Here is an 18572-nt window from a genome sequence, read left to right as displayed (position 1 = left end):
ATCCAAAGATCCATAAATGTCTCAAATACCTTATACCTGTGTTCCTCAAATCCAGGCCCTTCAACTATTAGATGCGTCCCTGGTGCAACACACCTGCATAAAATGGCTGATTTACTTCAGTGTTATGTCAGGTTCTCCAGAATCCCGCTAACAACCTGATTAAACCTGCAACAAATGGTTACTTCAATAATCCATTATTCTAAAATAAAAAGTCACATTCTGCAGATTTTCATTTAACCACTGTAGCCTTTTACACTAAATATTCAAATACATATTCGCTTCCTGTTTTAAATAAGAAAATAAACATTTTATTGCCTAAAATCAACAATGTAACACTTTTTATTATTTTCCTGAACAGAATTTGGAAAACTGCCACTTGAGTTCTGGGTAGAACATATTTACTGATGTATCTATAAAATGCAAAATGTGTATTTTTTGTACAATTTCAGCTTGTTCTGCTCTGACTTGTTCTTTCAGCAAATGGCTTTTTTGAGCCATTATACTCCAGCTAACAGTTAAAAGATTACTAAATTAGCTGCAATCAAATTTTTTATATAGAAAAATTTAATATTTTAATTTTCAACAGTTGGTAGCAGCATATACTTTGTGGACCTCCTGGAGTTGTCCAAAACATAAAGATATTTGCTCCTTTTTTGTCTTTGGGAGAACAAAAACAAGGATTCATCAGAATTTGATTATATTCAAGAGGAACCAAAAGTGAATATCCACAACTCTGCTACAAGAGAAAAGCTTTTATTTTGGAAAAAAAAAAAAAAAAAGGAACAAACAATTTAGAAAAACAAGAGACTAGGAATTCAAACAATGTTCTGAATTTGTGGAGGTTCCTCTGAGGTCACGGCTGAAGGTCGTAGCCCAGCGGGCCGAGTCCCTGATCCAGCAGAGCGAGCGACGAGTCCCGCAGCTTCTGGAGGAACCTCCTCAGCTCCTCTTTAGAGAAAACCTGCAAAACAAAAAACCTTCATCAACATTTCAATGGATCAATCAATGTCATCTCAGAGCAGAGAACTGCCAGGCTGTGTTAGGGCCACTAAAGAGGAAATTTCCTCTGAACAACTCAAAGTTTGAGATTACGCTCACATATTTTCTGAAAATATCAAACATTTGTTCAAAACAAACTCAAATTTTGGGATTAATCTGGAGGTTCTTAGTTTTAAAGTAAAAAAAAAAGGCTAAAAAAAAAAAAAAAAATTTTTTGACTTTACAGATTTAGGAGTATTGAGATTAATCTCAGAAATTTAGAGAGAAATCTAGGAAATTTCCAATCTTTTCATAGCAAAATTCTGAGATTAATTTGGAGATTAATACATATTAATGCCAATATTCCTGAGTCTTTCCTTTTTCTCTCACACATTTTTAACTTTTGGAGCACAGAAATTTCTGAGTTTTTTTTCTAGCAAATTTCTGAGAATCTCAAATTTTCAACCATCTAAACTTAAAAATTTCCAAGTTTTTTCTTGCAAATTTTGGAATGTTGGAGCTTGGAAATGTTACTGTTTTCCAAGTAATCACAAATTTTCTGAATTTTCTTTAAACAATTTTTTTTTACTTTTTGAACTCAGAAATGTCCATTTTGTTCTGTAAAATTCCTGACATTAGAGTCTTCAGGGTAAATTTACTTCTTGTTTCCACCTACCATGGGCCTAATATCCCGTCGTAGAGAACTGACATTTAGAGCCGATTAAAGCTGGAGTTTATCCGGTTACCTGGTAGAGTTTATGCTGGTCAGATGAGATGATGTCGGCGAGCCGCAGCGCCTCCTGGTGTCTGGAGGAACTCTGCAGCACGCTGAGCAACAGGAAGGTGAGGCGAGGAAGACAGAGGGAGCGCAACGCTGCCATCTGGTGGCTTCGCTCCTCATCTGACTCAGACTCCTAGGAACAAATACGCACGATTAGTGCGTTTAGGTCTATCGCTTGATAAATTAAAACAAGCTCAATAAAATGTTTTATTTCTTGTATTGGGTTGTAATATTTTGGTTCGGTTTATAGCTAAATGAGGGAAACCTAATGGCAAAATGAACGAACCTCTCTGTTGTCGACCATCCAGCCTCCGTCTACGAACAGCAACACGTTGTAGATTCTCTCCTTCACGTCTTCAGTCAAGACGTCAAGGCGACTCGACCACTCCGTCCTGGAGGCCTGAAGCACAAAAACACTCGATTCACACCCAACTGGAGCTGCAACATGGCCGATCTTTATTCCGATTTCAGACAGGTTGGAACTAAACTTCCTGTTCTGTTTGTTTTTGAACAGAACATTTTATCTCTGAATCTCAGAGCAACACAAGCAGAGTGTTTTCTTCCCCACCGTCGCCTCATGCTTGCTCAACTGGAGGAACTGCAGCAAAGGTAACAACTCAATGAAATATGTTTGCCTTTATCAGAAAACTGGAAATTTAACCATTTATTTGATTTGAATTGGCTGCGTCCCTGAAGGCGGGGCTAGGTCCACCCAGGTGTTTTGCACAGCTGAATGGTTGCCATGGAGATTAAAGGACTTCTTAAACATGCATTAAAGGATTATAGCAAAACTCCAGGTTTGTTTTTGATGAGGGAAAAACTTTATAACATGATATAAAGATAAAACAACGCAGATTTTACACGATGCCGCCTAAGAATCTGTTTTTACCTGGTACTCCTTCTCTTTCATCTCATTGGCCACTCTCTCTGTGAATTTGGCCTCTGGCGCCAACGCCGGCCTCTGAGGAGCGGAGCTGCTGTGGCTGAACCAGTCAGTGAACGCCTCATGGGCTTCCTGTAAACGGATAGCGTTAGCATTGGTACCGCACGCTGATGTCATCAGAGCCCCGCCCACTGACCAGGTAGGCTCTGATGCACAGGTGCTCCCTGATGGCGTTCTCGTCCTCCGCAGGAAGGGGAGCGGTCTGACCGACAGCGGTCCACTGCGAGTAAATCTCCCTCATCGAATCCTCGGGAACTTTGGAGAAAACGGCCTTGGCCGCGTCGTGTTTCTGCAGCGCTGAGGCAGAAACAAGATGGCGCTGTCAGTCACAATACCAGGAGAAAAGGTAAAAAGAAAAGAATAAAAAATTCCAGACGGCGAATCAGAAGTACCCAAGAAGTTCCTCATGATGGCGTTGGACTGCTTCAGCGCCTCGGCCCGGTGGGCGGGGTCAAACAGCAGCCAATCAATGACGTCAATCTTCTTCTGGTCGTCCTATGAGAGCAGAGGAAACGGTGACAGGAAGGAAGAAAGGAATTAAGGATGGATGGAGAAAAGGATGAAAGGAAAGTAGGAAGAAGTTTAGAAAGAAGATTGGAAAGGAAGAAAGGAAATAAGTAAATTAGGACACATGGATGGTAGGGAAGAAGAAAGGAAACAAGGAAAAAAGCAAAAAGGAAGAAGGGAAGGAAGGCAAGAAGGAAGAAAGGAAGGAATTTAAGACACATTTGATGAGTCAGATTTTGCTTCCTGGTTCCATGTTGAATAGAAAAAGATCAACTGTAGTTTAGGAAACCCTCCAAGAAATTAATGTTAAATATGAAGCTCGTCCTTGAAAACATCTGGTTTCAGCTGTAAATAACGTTTTAATCCGACGCTGGTTTTTACCTGAGTCGTTCCCGTCTCCAGCGTCTGGCTGTGATGCGTAAAACCTGCGTCGTCTCTGCGCCGCACCGTCTCCACCACCAGCCGGGTGATCGCAGAAACGTCCAGACCTGAACACACATGGCCAGTGTTATTCAGAGCGCTGGCCACCAGGGGGCGCAGTGGAGGCTTCACAGCCAGTCAGTGTTATTCAGAGCACTGGCCACCAGGGGGCGCAGTGGAGGCTTCACAGCCAGTCAGTGTTATTCAGAGCACTGGCCACCAGGGGGCGCAGTGGAGGCTTCACAGCCAGTCAGTGTTATTCAGAGCACTGGCCACCAGGGGGCGCAGTGGAGGCTTCACAGCCGGTCAGTGTTATTCAGAGCACTGGCCACCAGGGGGCGCTGTGGAGGCCTCAAAGTTACAGGGAAGGTGAGAAAAAAATGCTAAATAATATTTATCCCATAAATTAAACCCTACATGTTTTATTTAATCTTTTTTATATAAAAAATAAGTTAAAATAATTTATTTAAATTATTAAAATGTTTCTGATCCATTTTCCCAAAAGTTGTAGCAATGAACAATAATGTTTATTAAGACCATTTTAAAGTAATATTATGATGATAAAAATGTAAGAAGACATTCTCAAATATCAATAAACTTTAAATTCTAATGAGTGTTTAACACTGGAGCTGGACGACATTTTAAATATCCAAAATAAACAAACAAAAACAACATAAAACAAAATAAATTATGAAGTCTGTGTAAACAAAATTATCCTTAAAAAAAGGCTAGCTGAGATCAAAACATGAAAGAAGACTTTTCATCCAGTTTTTGGTGCAATGAATTGATTTAATGTTACATATTTTATCATAAATGGACAGGATTGTTATTAAAAACTTCATTAATAATAACATTTTCTGCTGCAGAACTCATGGTCATCTAAAATCCAAATCTATGAGGCAACATTTACACTAAATTATTTGTAAAAATTATGGAATGATGAATAAAAAACTAAATGTTTTGCAGCAATGTCTGCAGGTTTGCAACAACCAACCTGCTGCAGTTGCCAGCTGCAGGCAGCGGGGGCGCTGCTCTGGCTGGCTGACCGTCTCCAGGAAGGCGGCGTACTGGTTGGTGGCCAGCGCCGCAGGAAGCTGACCCACGTAACTCGCCACCAGGTCGGTCTGCTGGTCCCGGATCAGGAGGGAGACGTACGCTTTCAGCACGTCCACACACGCTTCCTCCTTCAAAACAAAGAAATTACCTCACTGCTACTTCCCTTCACGTTTTAAGACATATAAAAACAAAACCTTACCTTTAAAGCCAAACCCAGGGAGCGGAAAAACAACACCAGGTGAGTCATGAAGCGCAGCAGGTGCAGAGGGAGGGGCTTAGAGGCCGTGAGCCAATCAGAAAACTCCTCCATCAGACCTGATGACGACACAAGAGTCAGAATGAGCAAAAAAATAAAAATAAAAATCAGCAAAAATATCAGGAACTGGAGATAATCTCACCATCCAGATCGCCAAGAATCACAAACTTTTGGATGACGTGAAAATGTTCTCTGGTTTCCTCCAGAACTCTCTGCTCCAACGACACAGAAACAGATTCACAGGTTTACAGTCATGTGTTCATAACGTCGACCCTCATTCATTCATCAGGAGGTTCACCTTCGATTCTGACGCCTGCAGCTCCTCGAAAACTTTCTCCATGGTCCAGCTGAGAGGAAGGAAGACAGCAGAGAAATCAGAGCCAGGCTCCTCCTGCGGTTCCCCTCCAGCTCTGTGTGTCTTACTTGGCCTCCAGATATTCCCGCGGTAGTGTCTCCAGCTCCTGATGCGTCATGCCAGATGACATCAGATCCTTTTCCACCAGCGAGTCCACCATGACCCGGAAGTACGCCCAAACGCAATCCTCCCACGACTCGCACACGGCCAGGATCTGAAGCACACAAACGGCCAGCAGCCAGAAACTTTAGATTCAGATTTATTATCGAATAACGTGAAAACGGATAAATCACGTAAATGTGACAGATTTAGCCAGAGAGGCTAATTTCCATATGTAGTTCACAAACAGGTTATATTATATTATTACTATGGTTACATTAAATGTAACTTGGAATATTTTATAGTGATGATATGAATTAGATTTTTTTGGTCCAAAGTCTAAAATTCCATAAATTTTTATTTAATATTTTTTAATGAAAATCAATAACCTAAGTATTTATACTGGTGTTAATACTTGTACATCCACTGTAATAATTGGACCTTATTCTTCATTTTTGCTCTTAGAAAAAAACATGCAAACCGTTTTATTAACGTTAAGGTGAAAATTTGATGCACTGCAAAAACATAAAATCTTACCCAGTGTTTATGGTCTAGTTTCTAATCCAAACATCTTAATTCACTTGAAATAAAACAACTTACACGTAAATTTTCAGCGAGTTTGTTTCAAGTCAATAATTCCTTAATATTGATGAAACATAGTTAGTTTGAGAACGGGCCCAGTGTTGAACCTTGGGGTCCGTTTCATTCTGAGCTACATCTGAAGAGAAAAACTCACCGGTTTGATGTTTCCACTCAGGCTGGCGTAGATCGCCCGTTCGTATCTGTTCAGCTGCTCCTGGAACAAGAACAAAAAATTCAGATTTGAATCAGGGCTGAACAATTAGTCGTGATTAATCGATTATTAAAATAATTGTCGACTTAGTAATCAATTAATCATTAACTGGAGAATACAATCTCAAAAAATGCCAATTTGCTTAAAAAGTAACAAACTCAGGCCACTACCAAGATGGCCGTCAGCTACAAAGATCCTGGAAGTGTGACGTTGCATGACAACTATGCATTGAGCTCCTTTTGATTTATTTTTTTTATTTGCATCTTAACATATATCTAATATTGTGTAAGAAAATAGGCTTTTATGAAAAATATGCAGATTTCTTATCCAATTAACAGAATAATTGATCACTACAATAATCTTTAGGTGCAGCTCTGCTTTAAGTGTGAAATGTGTCAATTAAAATGTTGCCTAAATTCAGTTATGTTTGCTAGGAAAAAGGAAAAACAATAGAAAGCAATAAGGGAGACTTTTTCATTTAACTTCCAAACATCTTAAGCTCAATATTTTGCTTCCTATTGGACGCAGCAGGTGAAGGTGAGCGGACCTCCTCTGCCATCCTCCAGCAGCAGGCCTTCCAGATCCCTCGCTGTGGGTTTCCCTCAACAGGCTGCAGCTCTGAGTTTCCTGCAGGAACAAACACTCAGGTTATTCCTTATTTTTCTATCTGTGGTCATCATCACTCCTATTTTAAGAACAATAATCATGTGAACATTTGGTCAGTAGTGACCTGAGGTCATGTTGGGGTCATGGTAGAGTTTCCAGCCCTCCAGAGTTGCTGCTCTCCAGGCCTGACCGCAGCGTTTACAAAGCCTCTGAGCCTGGAAACAAAACCCAAAACATGCAAAAACGCAATAAAAGCTGAAAGAGAAAAATCCTGATCAACGAAGTGAAGTTTGCTGCACCTCGTCTGTCATTCCTGCTCGGATCAGGGTGAACAGGTTCTTCAGCAGCCGGGCATCGTCTTCTCTGTCCAGGTCCGCCAGGGGGCGCTGTTGTCGGAGGGGAGCGTCTGGGTCCTGAGCAGAAAAATGCAACCGTTACATTCTTACATGCTAACGACGCGTACGGACCGGTGTCCTCTGCAGAACCGAGCCTCACCAGCTCTGTGACCAGAGGAACGTGGAAGTCGGAGGCACTGCTGCTCCTCATCTTCAGAGCGTGAAGCGTGTTCTCCCTGAAACGCAGACACGCGTTTTAAAACACGCAGGTGAGTTTCACCAAGGAATCATTAACAGATAAACTCACCAGCAGACGTTTTTGGCGTAGTATTCAATATTATCGGAAAAATCTCCGATCTGATCCTTGGCGATGCTCTCTAGCCAATCAACCACCAGCTGCAGTAAAAAACATTTTAATTTCAATATTGTTTCAGTAGAATGAAGTCCAAAAATTTGCAAAATGAGCAAAGATTCATCTTTAAATGAAATTCATATTCAAAAATATAAAAATACTTTATGGATCCTAAAGGTAAATTTAATAAAACATAAAAACCTGAGTTTTCTCTAGAATCAGGACTGACCGTCTTTCCACAACATGAAGAACTGAACCTTTCATAATATTCTGAATAAACTGAACATTTTAATTTTCTCATTAGTACATTTAGACACATGTTTTTTTCAGCAAGTTAATGATTAATTGATTACTAAATTAAAGATAATTTCATTAATCGATTCATCATGATTAATCCAATTAACTGTTTGAGTCTTAAATGATTTGTTGTTGCATCTTAGGCAGTAAAATGTTCAACTCAATAGATTTCTTAATTAATATTTTTTAATATTACATAAAATAAGCTTAAGTGGTAAAATAAAAAACATGCAGAATGTGCCATTTCTTGCGCGTTACCTGGCTCTGTCGAACGATGGCGTCTCTCTGGAAAAGTTGCTCCACAACAACCTTCTCACTTTCACTGGGAACCTGCAGACAAAAACTAAAAATCTCATCTTTTCTTCAGATGCATCACAACATTTTCTGACATGTTTATTGTTCAAACGTGACGGCGGCTAACAAAATTAACGCTGCGCGAAGAAAGAAGTAATAGAAATTACTTCTTCCTATTTTTCTTCCAAATTCAGGAATTCTTCTAATCTTGCAGCTTTTGCCTCATTTGTAATTTTAAAAAACTTCCACTTACAACCATGTCGATCATCATGTCCTCCTCCAGCGCCAACTGGACCCGATCTCTGCAGAATCAGACCCCAGGTTAATTTAAAAAGGAGACGAAGGCGGAATGAGGGAGTTGGATGGATACCTGTAGAGAGAGGCGATGAGCCTCCAGGTGCAGTTCTCCTGCTGCAGCAGCCAGCGGACGCCCGCCGTCTTACTGTTCTGACCCGCTCGCAGCACCACGGACTGCAGAACGTTCACCTGCAACAGAACCAACATCAGGTTCTGTCTATTCATCAAAACGCAGCCAGGAATTTAGACTTTTCATATTCTATTTAAAACAATACCTAAACTTCATAATCCATTTTAGTTATTGTTGTTTGGGTTGTTTTATTCATTTTGGATACTTAAATTTTACAGTTACAGTGTTAAATGTTCTTTGGAAATTAAAGTAGTTTTTTTTTTATCTTAGTGTCGGTATAATTGCATTAATATTACTATTTTAGTTCAATGATATCCAACTAACGTCACTGTTTATCACAATCATTTATGGGACAATGTAATAGAACTACAGCTGGAAAACGTATCATATCAGTCGATATTATTGATTCGTTTTTTGTTTTAAATTTCATTTGGTGTGGCGTTTCCTGTTTTATACAGTTTTTCTCTCCATTCTTTTTATTTTTATGCTGTTTTGAGGCAGAGTGGCAGAACATTAAACTGCTGCTGCGCCAGTTACCCAACTAGTTGTTGCTAGGCAACCAAAGTTGGGGGGTGGGAGGACTTGAAACCGCCAGCAGGTTGTTGCTAGGTAACCAAAGAATGAGTCAGTTAGTTAACTGTATCAGAGGTCAGCAAATATTCTAAATATCTCATATTTTATCAGATGTATTAACTATTTATTCTGATCACAATAAATCAATAACAATATATCTCTTGATAAATGTGAGATATATTGTTATTGATTCGTCATCCAGCCCTAAATAGAATAAATAAAATGTAAGAAGCAGAACTCCATGGTTCTGTTTCTGGTACCTTCTCCTGGCAGATGTTCTGATAATCCTCCAGCAGCTCAAACACAGCAGAAGAAGAGTGTTTCAGGAAGGAGGCCAGGAACTCTGGGAAAAGACTGGCGGCCACTGAGCCAATCAGAGAGCACGATGTTAAAACGTGACGATCAAAACAACACAGCAGCCAATCGGACAGGAGTACCTCACCATCCTCTCCAGGGTCGTCCTCCTTCAGCAGCGCTGAGCTCAGGTTCGCCTCGTCGTCTCTGAAGAAGCTGCTGCTGTCCAACCCGGAGACGGGGGACATATACAAGCTGTTGGTCCAATCGCTGTCCTCCAAGTTCTGCTCACACGCAAAAAAATTAAATACAAACAAACCCAAATACAAGATGGGCTTCTGAATGCGTGTCTCACCACGTTGTGTCGGGGTGTGTGTGTGTATCGTGGCGTCCGAGAGCCAGAAACCAAAATGGAGGAGACGTCTGGAACTCTGGGAGTGACTTGGAGACAAAAAGACGGGAGCAAAGTTTGGGGTTTAGTCCAACATGAAGTGGTTTGATGGCAAAATAGTTGGACTGGGCTGGGGAATGAAACTAATTTTTTGGTTTTGAAGATTTAATTTTTGGAATATCTGGATTTTTTTTTCTCCCACCAATCAACTTTTTGGACCTCCATAGTTCAGTAATGTCAGGGCGGCCATCTTGTTTTGGACTTTGAATACAAGTCAAATTTACAGTGGAGTATTAGGGCCAGGCTAAGATTTTCTTTTTTATAAATAAAAGTTATGATGATACAAAAATACAGTTGTAATAATACCAGAGTCAAAGTTGTAATTTGAACAACTTTGACTGGCGGCCAATTACAAAATTCTTGTAATTTTAAGCCATTTTTCTGGTAAATATATCGTAACCTGACCCTAATACGCCTCTGTGCACCGTCAGAAAGGATGAATTAAAATAAAAATCCCTTTTTGAAAATATTTTTTGCCAATTGTAATTTATATTTTAGAAATTAAGATTGGAAACCATAACTAGATGGAAATTCATTTATTTTTAACACATTGCCCAACCCTACGTTGAACTTTGACCCTCACCAGCCTGTCGGAACAGGGAAGCTGGGGTGTTCCTCTGGGAGCGGGCCGGGGTGAACGAGGGGCCGATGGGGCTGGCGCTGGGTGACGGGACTGAGCACAGGGTCAGGAACATAACCCAAACTTTTCTCTAACAAATGATTGCCATGACTAGTTCATTTCAAACCTCCTAAAAAAACAGCAGTTAGCAATTGATCAACTAAACAACAACTGTTCTCAATATGTGCTGCAAAGATACTTAACTATGAGGGACACAAACAGCATTTTAATAACTTTACTGGACTCTGATGTTCTCCAATAGGATCTTTAACCTCTAAACTCCTGATTCACAAACCTGTGATTAAAGGAATCTTCATCATTCAACTCATGTAAAACAAAAATAATCTGTTTTCTCCAGGAACAACAGTCAAAATCAGGAGGTTTTTTTTTAATCTGAGCTCACAAATAAAAGTATTTTTCCTTTAAGGATACAGGCCACTTTCTTCCTCCTGCGGGCGGCAACCGTCACCTCATCATCTCGCACCACCGGAGACGGCAGCTCAGCCTGACCCCTTCAGGACAAAAAGACACATGTTGGTATTCCAGTTGGTATTTTATTCATCTGATCACTTAAAGTTGTACATTTAAGAGCAAAATATGATGAAATAGTCTGTATATGGATGGAGTTAAATGGGTTTTTCATCCACTCAATTTTCCATCATTGTGTTTGTATGCATTGCTCTCTGAAGAGCATGCTCATTCAGCATAGACTTTTTATCATTTACCATCTAGAGAAATAATCTATCGTTTTCTAGACAACTGCCAAGTCAGCTGTGTGCCCAGTGAGCAGATTGGTGCATTTATTAACTCTATTCATGCTTTATATCTGTGTAACTTCATGTTATGATCATGCAACATGCAACATTAACACCATAAAGTAGTGCTAATGTTGCATAAAGTTTTATAGCGTACTATTTGAGTATGCTAACCCTTGAATAAGTGTCGGTTGCTTCTTAACAGTCGTCTTACTGGGTTTGTAACTCTCATACTTTCTGGAGAACATTCCTAACTAATCTAATTGTTTACATCCAACACGGGTGTGTTTTCAATTCAAATTAAAATATGCTTTATTGATCCCGAAGGGATATTAAATGTTGCTCTTATGGATGCTGGATTTTAGCAGTGATTGTGCACTGACATCTACTTGTCTGATACAGAAAAGTTCTAACATTAAAAATCATTAATTAAAGCGGGTCATCAACTCCGTTATTATTGGTTTTAAAGTTAAACGTCTTTATTCTCTCCATTCTATTACTCACGTTAATGAATTCATTTTCCCATTTCCAACTATGATCAATTTAAATTAAGTGTAAACAAAATTAGTCTGCTAGCATCAGCATTCACAATGGAAGGAAGGGTTAGCATTGTTAGCATAGTTAGCTGCCGCTAAAGAAAACGACGCAGCAAGAAAATGAACACAAGTAGAATATAAAACAAGGAGCAAATTAAACACAACTAAAAAGTTAAAATTGTAAAATGACTAATTTTACCAGTCCATTTTGGAGAGCTGTCAGTTCCCGCTTCACGAGGTTTAGCAGGCTTTCTTCTTCTCTTTTAAACTCTCCGCCAACTGACATGCTTAATACTCTCTTCTGCCCCCTAAGGTAAAGAGTTATATTGCACCCACACGGAGCCTGTCAAAGCCATTTTTTGAAAGTTAACTTAAGTTTCTTCGTGTTTAAATGTTAAAGAATAACAACAGTAATAATTAATTTACTTTTACAGCCCTTTACAATATTCACTGGGCTAAACTAAGTGTTTTACTATGGATAAAAAAATAAAATATATAAAGTCAACAATTTTGAAAACCCAGTATCGTTGATTACATTGTGTCAAGTGCCTTCAGTCGGAAATTATTACAATTTGTGTAAAGATTCACTATTTCCTACACCCTCGTGTTTTGCCAATTGGATGCTTTCATTGGAAAGTAATGAAACATAAACAGATTGAAACTTTATTTTTGAGTTCTAGAGTATTGGGGCCATGCTAATAAAACAACATTTTGAGAATAAAGTCATAATATTACGAGAATTACGAGAAAATGTAAAAAAAAAAGAAAAAAAAGAGAGGTTTCACGAACATAAAAAATAAAGTGTTTTTCTTGTGTGTAGTGAGCCATCTCTCTGCCAGACCCATCTCTGCTCTCCAGTCCCCCCTCCGCTCCGTTAGCTGCCGCTGTGGCTCCGCGGTGTGAAACTCGGAGGAAACAGGAACAAACAGGACGATTCAGGCTTTAGTCAGTTGGACCGCTGCATGTCCACGGGCTGGGAAGAATAATCCACAGGTTCGGCAGAGATTCTGGATCTGGAAACCCCGGGACTGCAGCAGGAAGCACGGGGAACCGAGGCTGGGATTGGCTCGGTTATTTCCGGAGCGGATCTCGAAGTGAAGCAGGGAAGGAGAAAGGAAGATGGAGAGCCCCAGGTAAACTTTTCTTATTGCGTGGCAGACTCTCAGACACATTGACAAGTTGTGTGTGTTTTTCTAAAATTAAAACTACATTTCTCATTAAAGCTACAGGAACTCACTTTTAAATTATTTATATTATATTTAATACATTTGGGATAAAAATATAAGTAAATTTCCCTGTTCATAAAGTTTTTAAACTAAAGGATAAATATAAATCTTTGGAGTCAAATGTCTCCACTAGAATAACGAGACTGGTTTGATTCCTGTTTTCGTGTTGAAAGTCATTGTAGTTTCAGACTTTATTCTCTGTCCTGAAGGTAAATTCATCCAAACGTCCATTAAATTGTTGATGCATTCATTCATCTGTTCATTTGTCCATCTTTTCAACCCTCAATTTGTTTACGTGTCCAATAATTTGGTGAAGTTTTGTCCATCCATTAGCTTCTTATGCAATTAATTTATCCAAAATTCATCCTTCTATCATCCATCTATTTATCCATGCGTCTGTCCGTCCTTTCATCCAATTGTTCGTCCATCCATTACCCATTTGTTTATCCATCCATCCGTCTGTCGGTCCATCCATCCATCCATCCATCATCCATCCATCCATCCATCACCCATTTGTTTATCCATCCATCCATCCATCACCCATTTGTTTATCCATCCATCCATCCATCCATCCATCCATCCATCCATCTTCTATAAAAATTATATTATATCTGGATCTGTTTGCTTCTGTAGTTCAATATAAAATAATAATAATAATAATAAAAGTTGAGTTTATGAACTTTTTATCAACTTAGTTCTAATATTCTTATCTTTAGATTATATTTTCTCCGATCTGCATCAGTCCTGTGTGTTCCTCATTGATTTGCTCTTTCCCCTCTGCAGTCCTACATTTTGAGTGTGACAAATCCGTCCTGGGAAAAGTTGACCTGGGAGCCATCCGGAACCATGACCCGGCAGCTCTTTGGGTTCTCAGCCAACCGGCGCATCGTCGGTGGCCTGCTGGTCAACCTCTTCTCCTCCATCTGCATCGTCTTCATCAACAAGTGGATCTACGTCCACTACGGCTTCCCCAACATGACCCTCACCCTCATTCATTTTGTGGTCACATGGTTGGGACTCTACATCTGCCAAAAAATGGACATTTTCTGTCCAAAAAGCCTCCCAGTGCGCAGGATCATGTGGTTGGCGCTCAGCTTTTGTGGCTTTGTGGCCTTCACCAACCTCTCTCTGCAGAACAACTCGATAGGAACGTACCAGCTGGCCAAAGTCATGACCACGCCCGTCATCATCCTCATCCAGACCACCTACTACAAGAAGACCTTCTCCACCAAGATTAAGCTGACGCTAGTGAGGAAAATCTATAGGGCTCAAAGGCCACAATTAATCATTACTAATCGTGATTAATGGAGACTAATCTGATTAATCACAATTAATTGCATAAATTAAAATTTATTGGATTAACTGCAACTAATCAGATTACTCACAATTAGCCAGATAAATCCTGATTTATCAGATTAATTTTGACTAATTGGGTTAATTGCGGCTAATCAGAATATTTGCTACTAGTTTGATTAATTGCAATAATCTAATTAATTTAAATTAATTGGATTAATGACAATTTATTGGATTATGACTAAACTGATTACTTATTAATCAGATTAATTGTAATTAATCTGCCTAATTAAGTAATCAATTCATTTTATGCAAATAAATTTAATTGTTTGTTTGCATGTTTTAATGTATTTATAATATTGTATAAAGGAGGGTTAAGTGATTAAATGATAAATCTGCAGAATGTGCTAATTTTTTAATCGATTACAAATATAATTGCTAGTTTTGGTAATAAAAGACTGATTTTGGAAATCTGCTGTTTCCTTGATAAAACATTCACTAAAGGATCAGAGTTTTGCTTCATTTGTCCTTCCAGGTACCCATAACTTTGGGGGTGATATTGAACTCCTACTACGACGTGCGTTTCAACCTGTTGGGGACGGTTTTTGCCACACTGGGGGTTCTTGTCACTTCACTTTACCAAGTGGTGAGTAAATATCCACCCATGGATCCTCTTGAGAGCAGCAAACTAAACTGAAGTGACAGAAAAACCCTTTTTGTGTCTCAGTGGGTGGGGGCGAAACAACATGAGCTCCAGGTGAACTCCATGCAGCTTCTCTACTATCAGGTAAGAAGTCTGGTGCAGGTCGAAGGTCAGTTCGACCTTCGACCAGTTGGGACTTCTCTTATCACAACTGACTTGCAAAACTAATCACAGCCTGCACAGTTTTTGCCCTCCATACCATGTTGATCAAAAAGAGACGCTGCATCTGGCAGCATCATGCTGAGGGGGTTTGTTTATAAAGCAGAGGAACTCCTAAATACTGATTGATTATAGGAAGAACATTTCTGAACACAAACATTCAGACCAAGCTTAGATGTTTTAGATCAAAACATATATTAAAATGGCCTAGTCAAAGCCCATACCCAAATCTAGCTGTTTTACAACTATAACTGCTTTTCAGAGATGCGCTCCACCCAGTTTGGCTAAGTTTGCTAAGAAGTATTTGCAAGAATTGCAGCGTCTAGACATGCAAAGCTGGTGGACACAAAAACTGAATAGCCGGAAAACAAATGCATGCCACACTTTTCAGATTTCCGAAGAGAATTTTGAGAATCTGTGCATCAATTTTTCCTTTATTTTCATTTTTTGTATTTTTAAATTAATTTAATTTCTAAAAATATTTAATTTCATCATTTAAAATGTATGTTACATAATTTAATGAGACATTTATTTATTTATTTCATGACATATTTTGTTAAATCTTGTCCCATTTGGCCCTCCGTACACCTCAGGCTCCTCTGTCATCTGCCGTCCTCCTCGGGATCATCCCGCTGTTTGAGCCGCTGGCCGGAGACGGTGGGATATTCGGACCCTGGTCACTGACTGCTCTGGTCAGACATCAAACATGCTAACGCTAACGGAGTGGCTAACCCTGGTTTTTTCCTGAAGTTTTAACATTGCTGTTCTCCCTCCAACCAGGTGGCGGTGCTGTTCTCAGGCGTGGTGGCGTTCCTCGTTAACCTTTCCATCTATTGGATCATCGGGAACACTTCGGCTGTAACGTATCCTTCAGGCACGGAGGGGGAAGGGTGGTGATGAGGGCTCAGGTATTTCAGGAGGGATTATTTATTTATCCGTCCGTTTGTTGTCCCTTGACTCCCTCCTTCAGCTACAACATGTTTGGTCATTTCAAGTTCTGCATCACTCTGATTGGAGGATATCTGCTTTTCCAGGACCCACTGTCACTTAACCAGGTGAAGCTAACTTCCTCTAGCTCTGCTCCATGGAGTCAAACATTACTGTTCTCCTAAACTCACTTTTTCTCTCTCTCTCTCTCTCTCTCTCTCTCTCTCTTTTTCTATCTGTCCCTCAGGCGTTGGGAATCCTCTGTACGCTGGCAGGAATCCTGTCCTACACTCACTTCAAGCTGCTTGAACAGGAGGAGGGAAAAAGCCGCCTGGCTCAGAAGCCATAGGCTGACCTCTGACCCCTCACAGCAACTAGATGAAGAAACCTCCTTAGATGTCTCAGAATGTCCTTTAGAGGAACAAAACATTTCTTTAAAATTTTACTCTTCAGGAAGAGAAGCGGAAACAAATCGCAGCATCGCCTCGACTCGAAATCCAAAGCAGTGTTAGCTTCAAAAAACAAAATTTTTATTTTCAACAAAGATCAGGATAACGGCCTTTCAGGAGTTTTTGCCCGGACAGATTTGGGTCTGAGTTGTCTGCAGAATTTCCTGCAAATGTTTGAGATTTAGTTAACAAACTGGATGGCTTTAGAGCAACGGATCAACAGAAATCAGACCAAAACAAAGCATTTACCAGCAGGCCCCCCTGACGCTGCCTATTCTGCACATCGTTTGTGCTGCCACTCATCATGGGCTTCAGTGTTCATTTTAGGTATTTAATGATTTATTTACTCATATTTGAGGGTCAATTTGATTATGTAAAACAAAGACTGCCTTTTTATCAATCAAGTTTTAAGCACACAGGGTTTTCGCAAAAAAGCAAAAATACACAAACGTTAATGTTTGGTTAAATGTTTGAAGAGCAAAGAAGTCGACTTTTTCAGATCATTAACTCCAAATACATAAAGTCTTACAAAGTATTTTTGTCTAGTTTCTAGTTCAAATATCTTAGTATGCTTTAAATAAAACAAAACTAACTTACAAGTATTTTTTTAGTAACAAATAGGAGCATGTTTTAGGTCAATAATTTCTTAATATTGATGAAAAAGTATTAGTTCCACTGGCAGATTTTCACTAGTAGTTTTTCATCAATTTTAAGGAATTATTAACTTAAAATAAGATACTGTTGCTGAAAAGTTACTTGTAAATTAATTCTGTCTTACTTCAAATGTACTAAGATATTTTCACTAGAAACTAGACAGAAATACTTGGTAAGACTTTGGGGTTTTGCAGTGTTGTCTTGTTGAAACACGGAAACCCGAGTTAAGTAGACATCTAACTATGGACTAGCTCTTGGGCAAGGTGATGGTGGTATCATGTTATGGGGCAGCACAAAATGGACGGAAAGAATAAAGATGGTGGGCTACCTCCACATTTTTTGACTTCACCTCAAATCAGCAGCTAGATGTTTGAAACTGGGACTCAGTTTGGTGAATCAGGAAACCAAACAAAACTTTACCTGCAGGAATCAGTTTTAGCTGATAACTCACTTTTTTCTTGGCTGAATTTAGCCTCAGACATTTCAGCGATGCAGTTTTTTCCTTGAATGGATTCATTTCAGTTTTATTTTTACAGCAAAAAATAATCATGCTTTCATTGTCGTTCAATTTTTTCTTACCGATTTCTTTATTTTATTAATTTAGTCTGGCTTATTATTTTATGTTTGTAGTTTAATTACATTCTGCAGTAGATTTATTTTTTATTCGTTGTCTTTTTGTTTATGTTTTATTGTTTTGATATGGAATAAATTGAGTTGTAATAAATCGGGTTGTAATGTGAGAAATTGCAATATTCTGCAATAAACTGCTGAAATTATGCTGTAATTTCCTCGAGTTTTTAACTTCTGTACTTTGAGTACATCTCAAATTAATTTTCATTTTAATTAATAAATGGTAAGAGAACCTTTATTTCAGGTCTTTTTAAAGAATTGATATGATAAAACATATTTGTGGTCCTGAAATTAGATTTTTTTTTCTTTACATATAAATATGTCAAAAACATAAATCAAACATAAACTGAGTACAGAAAGTATTTTTTGAAATGATGATTTCATTAGGTGAAGAAAAGTTATGCAGCACACCAGTGACTCAAAATAAAGACACAAAATTAAGGTTTTGTTGTGACCAAGTTAAAGTTTAGATTTGAATCTGATTCTGATGTTGTGTGATCTTTGTAAACTATTTAAAAATAGTAACTATAAAAAATAATAGTTAATATATATTAAATGCGATGAAAAGGGTAATATAAAATTTTAAATGATTATTTATTTTATTCCTTAGTGGGAGTGTTTGAGGAGAGAAATTGCTGGTTATAAAGTTTTATATTAGCCGCTTAGCATACAACTACAGGCGACCTTAAAAATTCCAGTTGACACAATTTAAATTTGCCAAATATATGATAAAGTAAAATATACATATATTAAAAATAAATTTGTATTGATATAGACCAATTATTTTTGCTGCCACAAAATTAC

The 18572-nt window shown here is 38.8% G+C and overlaps 2 protein-coding genes across 2 annotated transcripts; one reads left to right on the top strand and one right to left on the bottom strand.

The window, feature by feature from the left end:
* Nucleotides 1-734: 734 nt before the first annotated feature.
* nup107 (nucleoporin 107) lies at nt 735-12035 on the bottom strand. Its single transcript, XM_014995358.2, has 27 exons — nt 11927-12035; nt 10869-10948; nt 10401-10490; nt 9722-9807; nt 9515-9650; nt 9333-9436; nt 8443-8558; nt 8326-8374; nt 8037-8108; nt 7437-7525; nt 7290-7365; nt 7094-7207; nt 6919-7009; nt 6736-6815; nt 6132-6191; nt 5365-5510; nt 5240-5288; nt 5084-5153; nt 4885-5000; nt 4624-4813; nt 3591-3697; nt 3095-3197; nt 2839-2999; nt 2649-2774; nt 2046-2159; nt 1725-1892; nt 735-961 (listed from the first exon to the last, which is right to left on the bottom strand). The coding sequence occupies exons 1-27, from the start codon at nt 11932-11934 to the stop codon at nt 854-856; spliced, it is 2709 nt and encodes a 902-aa protein (XP_014850844.2). The 5' UTR covers nt 11935-12035; the 3' UTR covers nt 735-853.
* Nucleotides 12036-12229: 194 nt separating this feature from the next.
* slc35e3 (solute carrier family 35 member E3) lies at nt 12230-17922 on the top strand. Its single transcript, XM_014995360.2, has 8 exons — nt 12230-12860; nt 13737-14201; nt 14782-14892; nt 14974-15033; nt 15702-15800; nt 15889-15971; nt 16079-16163; nt 16283-17922. The coding sequence occupies exons 2-8, from the start codon at nt 13800-13802 to the stop codon at nt 16382-16384; spliced, it is 942 nt and encodes a 313-aa protein (XP_014850846.2). The 5' UTR covers nt 12230-12860; nt 13737-13799; the 3' UTR covers nt 16385-17922.
* The last annotated feature ends 650 nt before the right edge of the window (nt 17923-18572 follow it).

Source organism: Poecilia mexicana, unplaced genomic scaffold (genome assembly GCF_051168715.1).
Source record: "Poecilia mexicana isolate PSO_F unplaced genomic scaffold, ASM5116871v1 scaffold_23, whole genome shotgun sequence".
NCBI lineage: Eukaryota > Metazoa > Chordata > Actinopteri > Cyprinodontiformes > Poeciliidae > Poecilia > Poecilia mexicana.
This window is presented reverse-complemented; position numbering and strand designations above follow the sequence as displayed.

Coding starts and splice junctions, on each gene's coding strand:
- nup107 (XM_014995358.2), bottom strand. Junction 1,893..2,045: donor GGATGGTCGACAACAGAGAG/GTTCGTTCATTT, acceptor ATTTGTTCCTAG/GAGTCTGAGTCAGATGAGGA. Junction 962..1,724: donor ACCAGCATAAACTCTACCAG/GTAACCGGATAA, acceptor TTTGTTTTGCAG/GTTTTCTCTAAAGAGGAGCT.
- slc35e3 (XM_014995360.2), top strand. CDS start 13,800: ATGACCCGGCAGCTCTTTGGGTTCTCAGCCAACCGGCGCATCGTCGGT. Junction 15,034..15,701: donor TGCAGCTTCTCTACTATCAG/GTAAGAAGTCTG, acceptor CGTACACCTCAG/GCTCCTCTGTCATCTGCCGT. Junction 15,972..16,078: donor GGGAACACTTCGGCTGTAAC/GTATCCTTCAGG, acceptor TCCCTCCTTCAG/CTACAACATGTTTGGTCATT.